This window comes from Salvia miltiorrhiza, chromosome 4 (assembly GCF_028751815.1).
Source record: "Salvia miltiorrhiza cultivar Shanhuang (shh) chromosome 4, IMPLAD_Smil_shh, whole genome shotgun sequence".
Classification (NCBI taxonomy): domain Eukaryota; kingdom Viridiplantae; phylum Streptophyta; class Magnoliopsida; order Lamiales; family Lamiaceae; genus Salvia; species Salvia miltiorrhiza.
The window spans coordinates 56,237,227-56,258,806 of NC_080390.1; the positions used below are offsets into that span (position 1 = coordinate 56,237,227).

The 21,580-nt window shown below is 34.8% G+C and overlaps 2 protein-coding genes across 5 annotated transcripts; one reads left to right on the forward strand and one right to left on the reverse strand.

Annotated features, from left to right (window-relative positions):
• Positions 1–559: 559 nt before the first annotated feature.
• LOC131021035 (CBS domain-containing protein CBSCBSPB3-like) lies at positions 560–6,794 on the forward strand. 4 transcript variants are annotated; one of them, XM_057950113.1, is made up of 15 exons: positions 560–667; positions 877–961; positions 1,124–1,292; positions 1,386–1,518; positions 1,610–1,780; positions 3,681–3,759; positions 3,841–3,954; positions 4,033–4,099; positions 4,575–4,680; positions 4,749–4,807; positions 5,389–5,495; positions 5,572–5,699; positions 6,242–6,324; positions 6,401–6,490; positions 6,564–6,794. In XM_057950113.1, exons 2-15 carry the CDS (start codon positions 879–881, stop codon positions 6,714–6,716), a joined length of 1,542 nt encoding a protein of 513 aa, XP_057806096.1. In that variant the 5' UTR covers positions 560–667; positions 877–878; the 3' UTR covers positions 6,717–6,794. The 4 variants fall into 4 exon arrangements, with proteins under 4 accessions (XP_057806096.1, XP_057806098.1, XP_057806097.1 ...); XM_057950115.1 differs by having other exon boundaries at positions 1,130–1,292; XM_057950114.1 differs by having other exon boundaries at positions 561–667; positions 806–961.
• Positions 6,795–15,477: 8,683 nt separating this feature from the next.
• Positions 15,478–18,463, reverse strand: LOC131021036 (uncharacterized). The gene is made up of 5 exons (XM_057950117.1): positions 18,369–18,463; positions 18,214–18,296; positions 17,171–17,210; positions 16,368–16,412; positions 15,478–16,294 (listed from the first exon to the last, which is right to left on the reverse strand). The coding sequence occupies exons 4-5, from the start codon at positions 16,385–16,387 to the stop codon at positions 15,802–15,804; spliced, it is 513 nt and encodes a 170-aa protein (XP_057806100.1). The 5' UTR covers positions 16,388–16,412; positions 17,171–17,210; positions 18,214–18,296; positions 18,369–18,463; the 3' UTR covers positions 15,478–15,801.
• Between the last annotated feature and the right edge of the window lie 3,117 nt (positions 18,464–21,580).

The following is a 21,580-nucleotide window of genomic DNA, read 5'->3' on the forward strand; positions in this document are numbered from 1 at the left end:
AATTAGAACAGAGAACCATTTTAAACCATTCGATCATCAAGATCTACGGTGGATGCATCATCTTGGTGGATGAATGCAGATCCTGGGTTCGAATCCTGAAGGGAGCAAAAAATTTATTATTTTCGGATGCATTAAATTTAATAGCGAATGCATTAATTTATATAGTAGATGCATTGATTTTAATGGTTCTTATGTTCTCACGATAAGTGTGGTTCTCACTATAACCGCACCCTATATATATATATATATATATATAGAAATAGACTAATGACTAATGTGGAGGAACTGAGGAAGAGAGAAAAGAAAGGGAAGAAAGTGTCAGCGGAATTAATAGAGATAGAGGGAAGAGAGATTTGGTGGATATTCCAGTTTTTTTTAATAGAATCAGATTTATTTTTTTAGATTTTTTTATAAGGTTACAAAAATTTGTTGTTTTATTATTTATGAATAAAATAATATTTTAACGTAAAAGTGACTTATTTTTATTATAATTTTATACTCGTGGCATTATAAATTAAGTTTTACTATTCAAGAACTCATGCAACAGAACACTACGCAGACTCCCTCCGCCGCCCTTCCCGCCGCACAGCAGCCTGTTGCTGTTGCGACTCTCTGCCCTGCCGAGCGTCGCTGCCTCCTCCAGCCACCCAAAGCAGTCGCCAATCAGGTAAAATTATTTTGTGAAATTTATGTTGATTTATATCATCCTATTAATTTCATAAAAGGAGAATCTCAACCCATCGAATATAGCATATGTTATATATATATACATATGTAATGCGTACGCCATATATATTTCACTCAGTTGGAATCTCGATCTCGATCAACTCAAAAACTTTTCGATTTGTTCAAAAATATTAATTGGCCCGACGACAGCAATGAGACGCTACCGTATGGCCGAGAGCTTCACGGCGAAGATGTCTTCATCCGCAGCTAATGGAACCAACACCCCACCTCAATTGTAAGTTCTTGAATTGATTATTTGGAATGGGATTGTTATGTTAGTTTTTCTGAATTTGTATGCTTATTATTTGAAATGAGATTTGAGGTAATTAAAATTATACATAGTGGTTCTATTTCTTTTCTTGGTCAATTGACATGCATGATTGAGCTATATATTTAGATGCAGTGAGAGTGAGAGAATATTGAAGAATCTTCCGTTAGTCAAGCCATTCAAAGTTTCTGAGGAGACCACTGTATTGGATGTCTGTAAAATGATGGCAGCCATATGTGTAGATGTTGTTCTTGTGGCTAATACTGATGATTGGATTTCAGGAATTGTTACTGAGAAGGTAATAATTTATTGAATGCTCACTCTTTCTTTTGTTTGTTATTCATCTTTTATGCATCTGCATAATTAAAGTTTGGGCATTTTTGATGCACAGGACATAGCGACTAAGGTTATAGCAGAGGGGTTGAGACCGGATCAAACATTGATTTCAAAAGTTATGACAAGAAATCTAATTTATGCAGGCTCAGATGCTTCGGCTATGGAAGCTTTACAACTAATGGCCATAGGTTACCTTTTCCTTTGCTTGTTGCTTGGTGTTAATTGCCTAAATGCTTTTTGTGTTTCACAACTTAAACTATAGTTTATCTATTTTAACAGGGAATTTTAGGCATCTTCCAGTTGTTGAGAACAATGCAATCATAGGACTGTTAGATATCACTAATTGTCTTTATGATGCCATATCAATAATGGGGAAAGTTGCCAAGCAGGGAAGTGTTATTGTAGCATCAGTTGAAGGTGTTGAATATCGATATGGAAGCAACTTACTTGGTTAGTTTATTCTTTTTGTCAGTGTTTATTTGTTGTATCAGTATCACATTATGAAGATCATTTGCAGGTATTCCAATGAAGAAAATATCTCCTTAGGATTAGAGAACACATGCTCAATGTATATCTGCTGTAAATATTGGAGTCATATTAGGAAGACCAGAACTAAAATTCCAAATAAAGTAAAGATCTCCAATAGTGTTAGAGAACAAAACTTACTTGCATATGCTCACTTTCTGCTAGCCCTATCTTTTATAGGTATATTAATTTGTGTTTGGTTATTACATGTCTGTAGTGAACATATCTTGAAGTAGATATGCATGATAACCTTGTGGTAGTAAAATTAAGTTGCATTGTGTCCTTGCAACAATGTTATGAACTTGAGAGTTATAACAGTTAAATAAAGGGATAATATTATCCCTTCATTTCTGGTGCGATAATATTATCTCTCCTTGGAGTGAAAGAGATAAATGAGAAATGATGAAATTTTCTTTTGTAGATAATGAGGGGGAAAAATGAGGAATTTAAAGGTATAAATATTTGGGAAAAGGTGCAAATGCACCCTTGTAGTGGTAGCCCCTATAGCGTATAGCTCCTCTTACTCACTGTGTGTGTGCAAATAAGCCCCTAAAGTCCGAAAAATCGATCAATTAAACCCCTTTGACTAACGTTAGTCAATTTTTTTTAACCCCCAATTTCTTTCTTCTTTCAATTTCTACCCCCAATTTATATCCCCAATTCCAATTAAGCCATCGCCGACATCTCCATCGGCGCTGCCGGTAGCCTCTTCCTCAATCCAACGCCGCCATCGCCGCCGCCCCCACCGAGGTGCAAGTACACCGCCGACCTCAGCGACATCACCCCGAGGTTTTCCGCATGTCAATTACGATTCTCTACAATCTCTCTTCCCCCAAAATAATGGCGATTAGATTTGTGTGAATTTTGACGCAATTGCTCGCAGCTGGTTGCTGGAAACCACCGCCATGAACGACGGCGACCCCGCCATGGCGGCGATGGAACGCTTGCGCTTGAATTGAAGAATCTGAAGGTGATATCGCTACTCGGTAGGGGAGCTAAAGGCGTCGTGTTCCTCGTTCAGGCGGAGAGTGGAGAATTGCTCATGCTCAAAGAAATCCTACGATCTTCCGTTGAGAACAAGAAGAAGATTTTGAGCGCCGGAGACGGCGGCGAGTACCGGAGAATCTGCTTTGAACGAGAAGTGCTGGCGTCGTTTCACCATCCTCTGCTGCCGAGACTCCACGGAGTAGTCTTGGTTACTGATAAGATTGTCGGATATGCAATGGATTACTGCCCCGATCGCGATCTGCATTGCTTGAGGAAGAAACAGATTGAGAAAATGTTCTCCGATGCTCCAAGACAATCATCTCCTTGTGGGCAATGCAAGATGCGACGAAGCGACCTCGGTGGTGGCGGCGGCGATGGCGGTGCCGGATTGAGGAAGAGGCTACCGGCGGCGCTGATGGAGATGTCGGCGAGTGCTTAATTGGAATTGGGGGTAGAAATTGAAATAAGAAAGAAATTGGGGGTTAAATTTTTTTTTTTGACTAACAGCTGTTAGTCAAAGGGGTTTAATTGATCGATTTTTCGGACTTTGGGGGCCTATTTGCACACACAGTGAGTAAGGGGAGCTATACGCTATAGGGGCTACCACTACAAGGGTGCATCTGCACCTTTTCCCTAAATATTTTTTATCCTTCATTTTCTCATGATAAATTTACAACTAAAAAGAACACACCCTAAAAGGAATTGTAAACACTATCTTATTTTATTTTGGCACTTGATGAATGCTTCCTATTTTTCACTTGATTGGTTTGCTATCTTTTATTTGTATAAGGGTATGTAATTTTGACCAGAGTTTCTGTTGTTTGCGTTTATGCTTCAGAATTATCAAATTTCATGGGCATGTTTCGTGAAAACATGTTCAAATCTTCTCTGTCTACTATCATTTTGGAGGGTTCTAGGTAAGGTTTATACTTTGCATGAGATGGCACAATCACTTTTCCAGTATTGCTTATGTTACTCTATATATATTGTTTATTCAGGGTTGCAATTGTATCTCCCTCGGACACGGTTTATGTTGCTGCCAAAATAATGCGGGATTCATGTGTCAGTTATGTTCTTATTATGACAGGAAACAACATTCACGGGATACTCACGTACCATCTTTGATCAGAAACCTCAGCTTCTTTTTCTATTTATGCTTTTCTTTTCATTTTTTGGTTTTTGGTTTACAGTTCAAAAGATATTCTTATACGAGTTGTGGCCCAGGACCTCTCTCCTGAGGTGACTCTAGTAGTGAAGGTTTGACTACTTATTCATCATTTTTATTGATATGATTTACCCATCACTCAAGAAGGTGTCTTTGCACCTTAACGTAATTCGGATTAAGCCCATGTTTGATTGGGCTTTTTTGGAGCTTGGAAATGGTTCAATTATTTGAATCCATTACTTGTTGTTGGTTCGGGTAATGAGTTAATCATTACTCTTTACTTGAGAGTAACTCAATCATTTAATTTGTTACCCCTCAAAATAGAGGAGAAACAAAAGAAGACAATCCCTTACTAGTGATTCAATTCTATTGTTGAATCAAACACTCAATAAAAGTAACAATTATTGTTACTGTCTTTTATTTGATTCAATTCCCTTTTCATTCCTCCACTTGAACCAAACAATCACTAAATGTATTTCTGCCATGACCCCTTAAAGTTTAAAGTGATATTTTTCATCCCTCATTACCCTAATTTTCATCTTATAATAATTGTTTGTGTTGTTGAAGGTAATGACACCCGACCCTAAATGCACAACACTAGATACAACTATTTTTGAAGCACTGAACATAATGCATGATGGAAAATTATTATATCTTCCTGTTGTTGACAAAGGTCAGTACTAGTTTTCTATCTATGAATATGTGCATTGTCATATAAAAATAATGACATTTTCCTTTCAGATGGAAATGTTGCAGCTTGTTTTGATGTTTTGTGGATAAGTTATGGAGCAATTTTTAAGGTAAAGTTTCTTCCTGTTTGGTCCTCTGCATTTTTTTTTATTTTGTTGTGTTTCTTTTGGCGTGATTTTATTGATTTCTTTTTATTGTTTACTGTGACTACTGTTCACTGTGCCCCTGTATTTGAGGTTAACTTAAATTGGATCGATGCATTTATCTTTAAGTCATGCATATAAGATAGAGCTAGCTGTCTTCGTTCTTTTCATAAAAGATGTGGACATTTTTTTTTATCATTTCTCACAATGTATATCATATATCAGTATCATCTTTGTATCTCTCTTATTTTTCCATCAATATCCTTCTTAACTTGTGTTTCTTAAGTGACTAAACTTCATCCTAAGAAAAGTAAGGTGTTAGTTACTTCACACACATAATATCCATTTTGATTTGAGAAAATGTAAAGCAGACACCTTTACTTTCTTAAGTTTTGTAAGATAAAAAACATCGGTCCACAATTTTATTGTAACCTGACTTTTGTAGTGATAATTATAGAGATTTTTTAATTTAAAAAGTGAACGTCATAGTAGTGTAGATATGTTATTTCTCAGAGCAAAAATTTACATGCCTTCCATTTTGTTTCTAGCTTGGAAGTATCTTTGCTGCATCTACTGATGCTTTGTTTACGGTGATGCGAAAGATTTTGGATTCAGAACTTATCTTGAAGCCTGCTTATTACAGTGACACTGAAAGGTCTTATTTACCCATGTTCAGTATATTGATGATTGTAAACCATATATACTAATCATTTGCTTGATTTTTTATACAGTGAGATAAATATGTCCCCATATGTCCCATCATATGGTACACACCATTTGAAACCTTCTTACCTAGTTGAAAATTCATTTTCTTTTAAACTCAAGGACCATAAAGGACGTCTGCACAGATTTAATTCTGGTGAGTAAAACTTATATGCTACTTTGGTTCTTTCTTGATCTTTTGCCCTCCCTGACTTGTGGGATCTCTTATTATTATTTGGAATATGTTATCAATTCACGAGGTGCTGACATAGTGAATACACAGCAATTAACTTGTAGGTGAATTGTATGTTTTTTTTTATATAAAGTGTTATAGGAGACTGTGATAATAGGTCCAACATTTTTTTTTTTTGCGGATGGTGTTTAATTGAAACTGAATTTTGAGGATAACTAAATGTATTTTCTCTAAGAAATGCTATGATGCATGCTTTTAAATTTGAAGTAATTGTGATATTTGATTTACTTTGGAAGTATCAATGGTGATGTGTGTTTAGGGCCTCTTTCTAAATTAGCATTGTACCTTGTCAATCTAGTTTGATCTTTGAGGGATTTATATGCAAGGTTACTTCTTGTTATTGTTTTAAAGTGGTGAAAGTTTCATAGGTTTTGATAGATATCTTATATAAAGTTTATTGAGGCAATATGAGCTTTTATTTGTTCTAAGATTCTCTTCCTAAGCAGGTACAAATAATTTAGCTAAACTTGTTTATGCTGTTATGCAACGGGTGGGTGTGTATATTGATCAAAAGCGCTTTCGACTTTTGGTGGGTATACTTTCGTAGTAGATTGCTATTTCTGTGTTTTCTTGTTAATGTTTTTCTCATGCATATTATCTTTTAGTATGAAGATGATGAAGGTGAAAAAGTTCTACTGACAATGGATGAAGATTTGGTTGCTGCTGTTGTCCATGCAAAATCTGTGGGACAGAAAGTAAGCATACCTCTTACATCTAACTTAACTTTGTGTAGAGATATTCATGATCTGATACTTAGATACTTCCCAGGTCTTGAAGATGGATTTGGAGTACTATGATTCTAGTCAAGAAAAAGAGGAGATAACTACAAAAAATCACATTTGTAGTTTTCTATTTGGAGTGCTACTTTTCGCTGTGTTCTTCTACATACCTATGAAGACTTTGGTAGAAAGGTATTCATGATAACGTTGTTGTTGATTAAGCTATCTTTGAACACACTTTATTTTTGGATTAAAATTAAATAATGTACTTGATACTCTAGGTCTTCTCTTCACTTTGTTTAAGCTATCTTTGATATTCTTGAAGAAACTAGTAGAGTAAACGTGTGTTGCACGTGTTACGCTTGATAGTTATGAATTACCACTCTATCATCCCTTTATAGATATATTTATACAAATACTTCATTGCTTTGATACCAGAACATACCTCGACATTAACTTGACAATTATATATGGATAACAAATATGCATTGTATGGCACAACCCATCGGTTGTCTAGGTAAGCATTTTGAACTCTTATAACTAATCTATTATCTTGTCTTCTATAGATAGGATATCCATTTTTACCTTGTATTGTACTTTTGCAATATGATCGTGGGTAATGGCATTTGCATTTTCCTTTCACCATACAAGAATTTTTTCGATTCTCCTCTCCACAAGGACTGTGCATCATATGTTTTTTTAACTAATTCAAACGACTTTCTTCATCTGGAAGTTCTGCACTCACAAACTTGTCAATTTCATCGGTGGTATTTATCTTATTTCAGACTTAAAAATTATGAACATATAGACATGTGGTAACCATCTTTTTTGAAATTTAGTTACATCGTGTGCAACATGTCCAAAAATCTCATTTTTGAATAATTGATCTTTCAAGTCTTGCATCTTTGCTCAAAATACTTTAAATCAGGATGATCTTCAGCTGTTTGACCAACATATAATTTTTCTTGTATTTCCTTCCATTTCGGGTTGCATCTCATTGCAATAAATATATCCAATACAAGAATTTCTTGTATATAATGGAATATTTGTATAATAAGTACAATAACATGTATTAAAAGGTTATGGCCAAAAAATCATGAACTTTTAAAAAGGTTGTAATTTTCACATGAACTTTGAATTAAGCCAAAAAATACATGAATTTATATTTTTGGTGCAATTTTCGCCTAAATTTGACTTTCGATGAAATTAGAGCTTAGTTGACAGTCGAAATTAAGTCAAATATATTAATTTTTGTCTTCTTAGACCTTCGAGTTTCTAAATATTCCTCATCATCAGAATTTATACCAATATCAGGTGAATTTTCGACTGCCAATTAAGCTCTAATTTTACCGAAAGTCAAACTCATGTGAAAATTGCAACAAAAATATAAATTCATGTATTTTTTGGATTAATTGAAAGTTCATGTGAAAATTTCAACTTTTTTTTAAAGTTTGTGTATTTTTTGGTCATAACCCCTTATATAAAATATAACAATTCCTTCATCAATTAATTATAGGAATAAAAAAAAATCTTAAAATATAATAATGTAAACATAAATTATACTCCTTCCGTCCCACAAGTATGGCTAGCTCTCTACTTTTGTACACGATTATTATGAAGAATAATGATTAAATGATAAAAGTGATAGATAATGGAAGAGTCCGAGCTCACAATTTTTTTACGATAGTGAGTAGTTTTTTTTTTTTTTTTTTTTTAGGAATGAGTCATTATTAGTGGGACAAACGAAAAACGAAAATGAGTCTTATTAATGGGACGGGTGGAGTAAATATTTTATGCTTTTATTTTCTTTCAAATAAATTGCTTTGATATTGGATAAATGTCTATTTTATTTAACAATTGATCAAATCACCGCTAAATGATTATTGACTTTTATAATTTTTTTTACTTATCGAAGAGTATTGGTGAATAACAATCAACCTATAAATCAATAGTTGAATATAATATTTATTAGATAAATCAATAATATTTTTAGAGGAAAAATTTTGCAAGCAAGATTTAAATTTTCCTTCTATCTATTATTAAATAGAATACATAATGAAGAGCTCTCCTTCATTCTCTATCCTATGTGGCACTCCCACAAGTGAGTATTTTGATAATTCTCAATTCTATATTATATTGCATTTTTACATCTTTTCTTCATCCATCCCACATTGAAATTATCTTAAACTTCATCAATTCATAATCTATATAAAAGGCATAATCTTCATGTAGACATTAGGCCATCTATTTTTTTCACATTGATATTATATTTAATCATTGGAGAATATAGATAAAGAAATACTATAATATGTATTTCAAATAAATAGTTTTCCATATATTTTTATAACTTCAATAGATATTCACATTAAATTTATAATAAACTTCATAATTTAAAATCTAAAAATCGAAAATAAATTTCAATATTTGCAAACCTAAATAAAAGTATAGATGTTTCTGAAATAAATAGGTTCTTAAACTGAACTTGGTTAAAGTAAATAAAATGATCGTTAGATATATTTTAAATAAATAAGTAATTTAATTTAATTTGATCATATTAAATAAATAAGTTCTCCAATTTAATTTGATCATGTATATAATTTGAAATAATCCTCATTTTCACATTAAACTCATAACCTAAATAAAAAGCTTAATTTTCATTCATATTTTAGCTTTTCATCATTCTCACATTAATATTCTATTGAACTTAATCACTATTTATTTGAAATACATATCATAAGTATTTCTTTATCAATATTTTCCCATAGTTAAATTTTATAGAATATCAATGTGAGAAAGATAGATGGGCTAATGTATTCATGGAGATTGACCATTTTATTAAGGTTATGATTGATGAAGTTTAGTATAAATTCAATGTGGGATATATGAAAATAAATGTATAAATGTCATATGGTGTAGAATTGGGAGTGAAACTAATTTATATTTGTTTCACTCATTGACCCACATTGAATTTATACTAAACTGCATCAATTCATAACCTAAATAAAAGGTTCAATCTCCATGAATATATTAGCTTATCTATCTTTTCCATATTGATATTCTATAAAATTTAATTATGGGAAAACCTTGATAAAGAAATACTTATGATATGTATTTCAAATAAATAATATTCCATATTTTTTTATAGTTGCAATAGTTTTTCATATTAGATTTATACTAAACTTCATAATTCGAGTCTAAGAAAATTATAATTAGATTTCAATATTTGGAAACCTAAATAAAAGTATAGATATTCTCAAAATAAATAGGTTATTCAAATGAATTTGTCGTACAAAAAAATAATACATAAATGTATTTTAAATAAATAAGTTATTCAATTTAATTGGTCATATAAATAAAGAAAATGATACTAAGATATATACGAAATACATAATTTCTTCAATTTAATTTTGATCATGTTAAATAATTTGAAATAAACTTCACTCCCCCACTAATCTCATAAAGATATATCTAGATAAAAGGCATAATCTTCATTCATATATTAGCCTTTCATCTTTCGAGTTTTTGTTGAGACAGATGATCAGTTAAGATTACAAATTATATTTAGTTATCTATATATTTCAATAACTTAAATAAGTATGAGTAGTAGTGGGTATTACTATAAATTGGTCCTCAATCAAAATGTGTAGTAAATAATTCTTTATTAGTTTTCAAACGAATACGGGTATGGATTTATAAATTCAAAATGGGTTTAATCAATTATATAATATCCAAATATGTACATTAAATTTGATTTTTTATATATTTTTATTTATCTATGTACTATATCAATTATCTATACATATTAGAGAGCTCTCCACTCTTCTCTATCATATGTGGCACTTGTGGGAAAGATAGATGGGCTAATGTATTCATGGAGATTGACCCTTTTATTAAGGTTATGATTGATGAAGTTTAGTATAAATTCAATATGGGATAGATGAAAACAAATGTATAAATGTCATATGGATGTCATATGGTGTAGAATTGTTTTCATCTATCCCACATCTATATTATATATAAAGAAGGAGTTTAACGGTAAGTAATTACCGCCTTTTTTTAAATTTTAGTTTTTTAAACTACCTTCCCCTATTCATTTGGCGAAATCATTTAATCTCTCTACCCACTTCGTATATGTGGATATGACTCACAATGAGCCAATCTGGTCCCTTTTAATTTCTTTGTTATATTTCTTTTTTCTAACAATCATGTAGTTTGATCAATAATAAAATATTCAATATATATCAAATCAAATATGAGAAATAGATTATATAATTATTCATAAATATTTCATCCTCACTTATTCATTTGCCAATCGTACTAAATAAAGGCAAGACAATAAACTAACAAAAAACAAGAAGAAAAATAAGTTACATTATATCTTAATCAGGTTTCAATTTTGTAATGAAATCAAAACAATATTCAAAGTAACTATAACATATGCATGCATCAAAAAATAATTAGTATAATTTATATCAGGTCTCAATTAAATTTATATTGATATGCATATATATTAAAAAAAAATTATATTTATTTTTATTTTTCAATTTTTTCAGTGACGTGTTAAATTTTGATATAGAGTAATTATTTTATTGTTAATTACATATAAAATAGACTATATATTGTTCTATAATATATATATATATATATATATATATATAACAATTGATTTATATAAAATAAAATCAAATTGTGTTATTGCTATCATAATTCTATTATTTCATTGAGTTGATAATATTATTATCATACACTATTTCAAATAAAATAAGACATAATTGATAGGATTTTTTTTTTTGTTATCAATTGATCTAAATCATAAATGATGATTTTTTGGTCGGTATATATATATTACAAAATATATCATGACCTCATACATTGCACGAGGGGACTTAAAAAAGATATCGCTCAATTTTAATATTTTCTGTGCATCGCACAGATGGGCGTACTAGTTGAATTTATACTAAACTTCATCAATCATAACCTTAATAAAAGGGTCAATCTCCATGAATACATTAGCCCATCTATCTTTCCCACATTGATATTCTATAAAATTTAATTATGGGAAAACCATGATAAAGAAATACTTATGATATGTACTTCAAATAAATAGTATTCCATATTTTTTTTATAGTTGCAATAGTTTTTCATATTAGATTTATACTAAACTTCATAATTCGAGTCTAAGTAAATTCGACGGGATTTTAAATTTAATTGATAAGCTAATATATGAATAAAGATTAAACATTTTATTTAGATATATCATTATGAGATTAATGTGGAAATGCAGATTTATTTCAATTTAATTCATAAATATGCATTTCCACATTAATCTCATAATGATATATCTAAATAATTTGAATAAATATTAGCTTATCTAAATTCATAAAATTTTCAATTTAATTTTTCATGTAAAATAGTTTGAAATAAATATGCATTTCCACATTAATCTCATAATGATATATCTAAATAAAAGGCTTAATCTTCATTCATATATTAGCTTATCAATTATCATTGTTCCCACATTGATATTTTATCATTGCGCATTGATCTTTATTGAACTTCACCATAAAAAAAACATAAATAAAAGGATACTTTTCAGATGCATTTAAAATAAATAGATTCTTCAATTAAATTTGGTCATGAAAAATAATTTCAAATAAATTATCATTCTCGAATTGATCTAAGACATGCTCATATATATTGAATCTATATTAAATCTCACAATTCACAATTTAAATAAAATGATTATTAAACTTTACCATTATAAATCTAAATAAAAAAAATACTTAACTTTGAAAAAATAATAAAAATATATTTAAATATATTTGAAATAAATAGGTTCTTATTGTTTGAAATTTTATCGAGATTATTAACTAATTATTGTTTGATATTTTATTTGTTTATATACATATTTTATAAATTTAAACAAATTCGAGAAATTAGTTGATATTATTATATGGGTTTAGGACGAGAATAAGTATTAAAATCATCACATATCTAATAGGAAAATGGAATACTCCTGTGTGGCATCACCATATTTTTGCATTTTTATTTATCCTAATTCTCTAAACATTTTCATATTTATTCATTCTTATTTATCTAAACCTTCTCATCGAACATTGATTTTTTTATGAGATTTCACCAAAATAAAATCTATATTGAAGGGTGTTCTTACTCTCCAAATCAAAAACCCACATTTAATTGGTGAAGTGATTGAGATTAATACAATTTAAATTGCAATAAAAGTTGATCAAATTTATTTAGTTGAATAAAAAATTATTTAATTTTAAAAAAAATAAATACTTGTGATTAAATAAATTATTTCTTCATTTTAATTTGGTCATGAAATAAGATATTTTGCATAAATTTTTCATGAAGATTGATTTTTTATGAAAATTTACCAATTGAAATACTAAATAAATTGATATGATATAATTTGAATATCACATCAATTTTCTCAAGCCTTAGACGAGATGATTCTCACAACTTAGTTATAGTCTTTCAAACTTCAAGTAAGATGATTCTCACGAATCAGTTTTATTCTTTCAAACTCCAAACGAAATGATGCTTGAAACTCAGTTATGATATTTTAAGCTCTACTCCCCCTACTCCCCCTCCCCCAGTGTCTTGCGCGTACTTTCGAAGTCAAGCACGACTGTTGAAGACCCGATACATACAACATAAGAAAATCCGATGAATAACTTGGAGAAAAACCCAATGAATATATCATAAAATACCCAATAATTTACAGTTGAGGAGTTGATAAATTTATAAAAAGAATGCGGCCTTGTCATACAATATCAATAAATTTTTATTTTTCCATCTCCCGTTGAAACTAGAACACCCTCCCTCAATGTACAGAGCTAGAAATCTTCTTATGAGCGAAGACCCGACGAGCAGGGCTGCCAGGAAGTCCCGATCAATGCTGAAAATGATGCACCGAGAAACCTAAGAGTGCATAGCCCGGTTATCTGGTCTGTCTTGTTGTAGAGAAATGTCTCATGCAGAGCTGGAAATATTCGCCCAGAGCAGCTTGGTCAAGGCAGAAAATTTTCGCCTAGAGCAGCCCGGTCAGGACTGGAAATGTTCGTCCAGAGCAGGCGTCAGTGCTGGAAATGTTACCCAGAGCAGCCCGGTCAGGGCTGGAAATGTTCACCGAGAAGTGACCCGGCAGGGCTGGAAATGCACCCAAGCAGGACTGAAAAGTCGGTGCCGATAGGTGACCAGGCAGGGCTGAAAAGCCGGTGCCGAGAAGTGACCCCGCCAGGGCTAGAAATTCACTCGAGCAGGGCTGAAAAGCTAGTGCCGAGAGGTGACCCGAAGAGCTGAAAATGCATCCTAGCAGGGCTGAAAAGCCGAACAGAGCTAGAGACTCCCTTTGAGCATACCAAACAGAGCTGAAAAATCCGCGGAGAAGACTCCAGACATAGCTGCCTCAATGAGAGCTGACATTAGGCTGTGACCAGAGTTGGCTGTTCAGCTCGATACCAGAGGAGAGTGCAGATCAGAGCTGCCTTGGTGAGAGCTGACATTAGGCTGTGACAAGAGCTGGCTGTTCAGCTCGATACCAGAGGAGAGTGCAGATCATAGTTGTCTTGGTGAGAGCTGACATTAGGCTGTGACCAAAGCTAGCTATTCAGCTCGATACCAGAGGAGAGTGCAGATCAGAGCTGCTTTGGTGAGAGTTGACATTAGGCTGTGACCAAAGCAATGTCAAATCAGTCTGTCAAGTTCAGAGCTGCACCAAATATCTAAAATAAAGATATTAGCAGTATTAATAATAATAAAAATAATAGAAATATTTCGTTCCTGTTATGCACAATCATTAGTGCATACAATAATTAGTGCATATTTTACTCCTTAACACAAAAAAATATAATTAGATATGATGGGGGACAGAATACAAAGATATAATTAGATATGGTGGGGGGCAAATTACGAAGAAGTTGTAGGCATTGAATTAGCCGAAAATATAGGAATCATCAATTGAACAAAACTATTAAAAAAAAAAAATGGCGGTTTTTTTGTAAAATTTTGGGAGGAAAATAAGTAGACATTATACTGCTTTTTAATATAATACTAGTACGTATGCCCGTGCTATGCACGGCGAGCATTGAAATTAAACGGTATATTTAAATTAATAAATATAAATATTAGGTAAAATCAAATTATAAGCAAATGTAACTTATTATTTTTTCTTAAAGATAATAGATAATCCACATCAATTACCCAGTAAAAATTCGAATTTGAAAACATCAATTTTCAACTTTGAATAAAGTGTAATGATAATTATATTTATTAAAATATTGAAAATTATTTAATAATTATAATTAACATTATTTAGTGTAATTTTATTTAAGCATGAATTAAATATTTTTAGGTAAATATAAATTAAATCTAGCACTATTAAAATATAAAAGAATAATAAATTTAAGATCTTAAAGAATACATATATTATTAAAGAAAATTATAGTATTTAAACTCTTATAGTAATATATACTCCATGTATGATGTACTGTGGTGTACTGGCGTTAGGCATTTAGATCTATTTTACTCGCATCGCATCATATATAATATACATATAAATTGGGTAATTGCTTCTTTTTTTTGGACCTGTTTACTTATTTCTATGTATATTATATTTGAATTTTATAATTCTTTAAATTTGTAATGCTTTATTTCCTCTCGCTCACCATTACCCTACGGATACGCATAAATTTAATTTTTTACTCTGCATCCCCACCCTCAGCCCTCTTGCGGCGGTGTTTTTCTCTTATATATTACTCCATATAGATATAGATATATAGATTTGTAATAACTTAATGTTCTACAACTACACCCTTTAAATCTTCGAGTTTTTCTCTCCAGTCTTTCAGTCATGGGGCCTTTAATATAACCTATTTACCCAATCCAACTCAAATCTAGCCTCATTCTTCCACAAGATCTAAAAACTTTTATCATTCACAAGAATAAAATTCTAAATTTTCCCAATAGAATCGAAAGCAACTAAATGTCCAACAACGTCATGCAAATGTCAAGATTCATGCATGAAGTTCAATCGTTTTGAGGAGGCTAAATGCTTGATAAAAGCTTTACAAGTGAATATTTGCAAGATTCATGTGTGAAGTTCAGTCGTTTTGAGGAGGCTAAATGCTTGACGTTAAGTTGCTACAGGTGACGTCGGAAAGTCAGAAGAGGCGGAAGGATCTTTCTTTACGGGCGAAGTAGCTACCTCTGTACAAGCTTTAGAAGTGGAGTCATCTTCCTCCACTAGCCAAACTCCACCGACTCTACTTTTGCAAAGTAGATTGCAAAGCAGATACCGATGCTTGAAGATTATTAAGTCGGTAGATTATATCCGATTGAGTCGTGCGTATCTCCTGCAGCTGCTCGGCTATCTCGGCTATCGACTGGGCTGTGTCCCCTCTCAATTTAGCGAAAGCGCGTTGCACGCTTCCGCGGAAAATGAGAGAGAATAGGAAGGATATTGCGATGTTGACGACCTCATAATAGAGCCCACCGGTTACCTGTCCCGTTAGCACGTACCAAACCCGGATTGCAGTCGTGACGAGACCCACAGCGGTGACCATCAGTCCAGTAGCAAATGGCTGGAACAACCCGTATGTGATACTGCAAAGACCAACCACCCAGTATAGCGCAGCTACGGAATTCATCATGCAATCAACCAGTAGACTAGCATCGTCCCCACCCAATCGGATCGATAGGACCCCAACAGTGTAAGAACACAAAAGACCAAAAGTAACTGAACCACCACAAACATCCCTGCAAAGAAAATGATGTGAATCACATCATGACATCAAACATTTGCAGAAAAATAAACAGCCAGAAACCTTACCTCAGAATTTGTGAAAGCATTTCTGAAATGCCAAATACAGTAGTCCTACACCAACGAACAGAACAGAACTATTGTCGGATGCATTATAGAAATTACTCATTATAATCGGACTCAAGATGAAAGCTATTATTGCTTCAAGACTTCAAATCCTAGAGGGCAGAAATCTAATCAAACCCCATCCACCAACATTCCTCTCAAAACAAATAATACATAACCAATCACATATAGATATAAATAGTAGATTAACATAAAAGCTGGAAGAACTCAGCAAGATAGCCAACTTCACGGGTGGTTCAAAGAAATCTGTCGCCGCACATTCATTTTAGTGTCTGCAATTATGGATTGTATTACCCCTACTTTGTGTTGATATATTTATGATTCTTAAGGTGCAGAGCAGAGGTCGAAGAATGTGTTGATGTATTTATGCCTATTTATTCATTATCAGCCTCCATGACATTTTATATGCTCTCCTATTTCCCATTTCCATATAGGGAAAACTGGTGCAGACATTTTTAAAATAGATGTGTCATTTTTAATTAATAAATGACAAGGAAAGGAAATTGGAGAAAGAGAAAGGCACACTCTGTTGCTTATCATTCTCTATCTCCTTATTTAGCTTGACAGTTGCTAAGTAGCATAGAAAGGTTGAATAAAGCAGAGGTTAGGAGCAATAATTAGAGAATGGAAACATTGCTTTCAAGCTTCTACCTCAAATGATGAAAACTGAAAAAACCATTATTCCTAAATTGTTTTTTTCCATGACATAAACCTTTAACAAATTATTTTTTTCCAATAAGCAGTACCTCAATAATCTGAAATCCTTGATCTCTGGCACAAGCCACTCTGCAAGACAAAGCAAGCAATGTAGATCAACAACAAGGGAACTTGTATTTTCTCTTTCTTTAAGTATGACTTGTGGCTATCTTACGCATTAGTTATTCATTAACTGGAAGAAACTAAGACTAAAGGGATAACATTTTCTGTGAAGCTATGATGGATGGGACTTAAAGCTAACTTTGTATGAGATCTCCATCAAGGTAATCACAGAGTAGGAATGAAGACTAACTAAATCTAAATTAGTTAAAGATATCTATAATCATAACAAATACCCAGAATGAATCATAAATTGGGAGGCTATGTCCCTCCAAAAAAAAAGTGATGACAAATGTAAGACCTAGGGACATAGCCTCCCAATAGATAGATATAGTCGAGAAAAGGAACAAACAAATGCTTACTCCCTTTCTAATAAGCTGGATAGAATCAAGGGTGCTGGAAAACGAATAAATCACATACGAGAGAATGTAAAACAGCTGAGCAGGAACTGGAATTGATAACCGAACCAAACAAAGAAAAAATGTGAGTATTTCCACAACATGAAGTATGCCCTCATATATAAGAAATACTTACAAATCAAAGAATCATAGCAGAATATCATACCAACTACAACTAAATCTGAAGATAATGAGAAGGTACAGTAGATATCATAGCAGAATCAATAAGCAAATACAACAAAGTATGGATCAAATGTTTCCTCATACTATACTAATTTTTCAAAAACCTCAGATGACACTATCAAGTTTGCTTATCAAACTGTTGCTAGAACCACACATAGTATTAAAGTAATGGTTCCTATTTGTGGCAAGCATAAGTCTAGTCTGCATTATAAAACAGAAGCAGCATTGCATTTTATCATCTTTAGATTTAGTGGTCTATTAGGCTACAATCTTGGTCTCTACAACTACAACTCACAATTACCTATTGAATCGGGTTTCTTATGGCCACAGGTAGCTATTAATGGAGTTTCACTAAGTAAATTGTTATGATCAATTTCAGGATCTAAACTTACCAATTGACGGCGGCTGCGGGAGCGTGGCGCCGCGGCTGCGACAGTGAGCGTCGGAGCGACGACGGTGGCGGCGGCACAATAATCTATGAAAGAGAGAGAGAGAGAGTGAGAGAGATAGATCCAGATAGTGGATGTGGCGTGAACGTGAACTCTACCTTGGCGGTGAGAGGAGGGCGGTGAGAGAAACTGAAGAGGAGCCGCGCCGGAACAGTGAGATGAATTGGCGGGAGTGATATGTGAGCTTTGAAATTGGGGGTAAATGAGGGAATGTGATACAACCGTTGCTGAGGAAGCTCAAGCCCAAAGTGTGGACGGCCCAATAGCAGCAGACCGGCCCACTCGTGAGAAGAAAATACCAATCCGTTATCAAGACTTTGTTATGAAGTAGCTAAGGAACAGGTGGCATCTAGGGTCCCTTGGTCCCCACCTTTCTGTTATGTTTTTCAGTAGTTTGTTGAATCAAGCCGTTTTGGCAGTAGAATTAATAGGGAGCAAGATGTACATTGGAGCAGACAATTAATGAAATATCTGTTCTTTTCCCTATCTCTCTTCTCTATCTGGAGTTAGACTCACTCAAAGTAGTCTTCATTTATTCACTTCTTATCATTGGTGCTTTCATTGTTGCTCTCTCTCATGGCTGATTCCGATATTTTGGCTGCTATCAAAGCCCTTGAAGGTCAGATCGCCGCCACCAACTCCACGCTCACCACTTTTATGTCCGCTGTGGACTCACGTTTTCTCACCACGTTCGGTCAACACCCACCGCCGCCACCACCGCCACCACCGCCACCACCGCCCGACCCTCATGGCCCACTTCCATTCCGATCCATGAAAATGGAGGTTCCGACTTTTGATGGTGCAGATCCCACGGGATGGATTTTTCGCATCGAGGAGTTTTTTGCTTTCCACCAGACGCCGGAAGATCAGCGGCTGCGCATCGTCGCCTTTCATATGGAAGGTCGCGCTGCCGCCTGGTTCCAATGGATGAAGTCCAACCAGCTGATTTCGACATGGCCGGTGTTTCTCCATAGTGTGCGCCACCGTTTTGGAGGGTCTCTTTACGACGACCCCCAAGGCAGCTTGTCCAAGCTCACCCAGAAATCCACCGTTGCCGATTTTCAGGCAGAATTTGAGGATCTAATGAACAAAGTTACGGGCATCTCCGAACCCTTGCTAGTAAGTTTCTTTGTCACTGGTCTCAAGGCAGATATTCGACGCGAGCTCTCCTTCGCCAAACCTTCATCTCTTATGGAGGCTTTTGCCTTGGCCCGTGCGCATGAGGCTCGACTCGAGGAGTCCCGCGCTGACCAACGTTGGTTTGGTCGTTCATCGGTAAGGGCCACTCCGATCTCTGCTGTTCCACCTATCACTCCGTCCTCTGCTCTGGTTCCACCCAAGATTTCTGCATCGCCATCATCATCTTCCCAGATCTCATCTCCAAAGACTCCGACCGCACCTTTGTTACCGACTCCGACCCTTCCGATCCGTCGTCTCTCGCAACAAGAGCTTCGCGAGAAACGTGAGCGCGGACTCTGTTATAATTGCGATCAGAAATGGTCCACTTCACATCGTTGCCGAAGTCGTTTCTACGGTCTATTTGGAACAGACGATGACATCGATCCCACTGATGCTCCACCGGTCGATGAGGTTTCGACGGAAGATATACCAGATCCAGTTATCTGCGGCGACATCTCTACTTTGAATACTCTTTCAGGTTTGGGACGCCCTCGGTCTCTACATCTTATGGGCTCCATTCAGCGTAACGCCGTCCGTGTGCTTGTGGATAACGGTAGCACCCACAATTTCTTGCAGCCGAAGGTTGCCCAGTCCCTTCAACTTCCTACACGCCCTATTTCCCCTTTTCGTGTGTTTGTGGGCAACGGGGACTTTATTGAGTGTGACCGGATCTGTCCCGACGTCACCATCGATATTCAGGGCCACCAAATCACCGTCGACCTCCACTTATTGAAGATAGTTGGCCCGACGATTGTTCTCGGTATCCAATGGCTGCAAACTCTGGGCCCGGTGACCCACAATTATGCCGCTCAGACGATGGAATTCCAAGTAGACGGAGTGAAGAAAACCTTGATCGGTGACCCGACTGTGGATATCCAACCCATTTCTTTTTCCCAATTACAGGTACTGGCCCAACGAAAGGAAGTGGATTCTTATTGGGCTATTTTTATTCGGCCCACTCACTCTATAGAGGGACTCACAACCCAACATGAGTTTTCGGTTCCCGAGTCCACCCCAATGGCGCTACACTCTCTCTTGTTGCAGTTTCAGCACTTGTTTTCTCCACCCACGGGCCTCCCACCGCATCGGGGTACCGATCACCGGATTCACCTAAAACAGAACACCGAGCCGGTAAACGTGAGGCCTTATCGATATCCCCAATTTCAAAAACAGGAAATGGAAAAACTTGTAGCCGACATGCTCGCACAAGGGATTATTAGGCCGAGCCACTCTCCGTTTTCCTCTCCGGTGCTGCTTGTGCGCAAGAAGGACGGCACTTTCCGCTTTTGTGTCGATTATCGAGCACTCAATGCGGTCACGGTGCGAGATAACTTCCCGATACCCACGATCGACGAGCTATTGGATGATTTGGGCAATGCTCGGGTGTTTACTAAACTGGATTTACATGCCGGTTACCACCAGATCTGCGTACACCATCGTGACATAGCTAAAGCAGCATTTCGCACCACCGACGGCCATTTATAGGCCACTTTTTAGGGTCAAAATGTGGCCCAAAATAGCTTGATTGGGTACACATGTGGCCTAAAAATACTAAAAATTAAAATAATTCGCCTACTTTTGAAAAAACCCTTGAAGGATTCCACAGACAACTAGACAGGTAGTAAAACCTATTCCCATGTTGACCATTTCAAAATGTAGACTGCCACGAACCTCACCAGTAAACACCCACCAGGCTTGGATGCCACTAACACATATCCCAACAGATGACATTAGCAGCGGAATGGAAAAGGGCGCATCCTTCTTGAAGCAGATACTGAACAAAACCACTAGCCAAAATAACACCCATACAAAAATCATCAGATAATCGATTATCGGCTGCACAAGATTGTTGCTCCTGCCGAAGCGGCACCCAAGGACAAACACAATAAATGAACAAATCAAAGCCAAAGCGCTCATGCTGCAAATCAATTATATATGTTAGTATGTGGGTTTATCTTACAAGACCTACTAAATGCTGATAAATGATAATCATACATGAGGACAGTTGCGTTCTAGAACAAAACAGAGGCAATCTTACAAGATAAGCAAGAGACAGGTCTAAAACAAAGCAATAGAAACAATGTTTCACAGCAATAGATAATCATACATGAGGACATATTGCTGTGATAAT

Excerpts from the sequence above, each read along its gene's own strand:
- LOC131021035 (XM_057950113.1), top strand. The coding sequence starts at position 879 with ATGAGACGCTACCGTATGGCCGAGAGCTTCACGGCGAAGATGTCTTCA. Across the intron at positions 4,100-4,574 it reads AGGTGACTCTAGTAGTGAAG|GTAATGACACCCGACCCTAA; the intron begins GTTTGACTACTT and ends GTGTTGTTGAAG. Across the intron at positions 4,681-4,748 it reads TCTTCCTGTTGTTGACAAAG|ATGGAAATGTTGCAGCTTGT; the intron begins GTCAGTACTAGT and ends TTTTCCTTTCAG.
- LOC131021036 (XM_057950117.1), bottom strand. The coding sequence starts at position 16,387 with ATGCTTTCACAAATTCTGAG. Across the intron at positions 16,295-16,367 it reads ATGCTTTCACAAATTCTGAG|GGATGTTTGTGGTGGTTCAG; the intron begins GTAAGGTTTCTG and ends TTTTCTTTGCAG.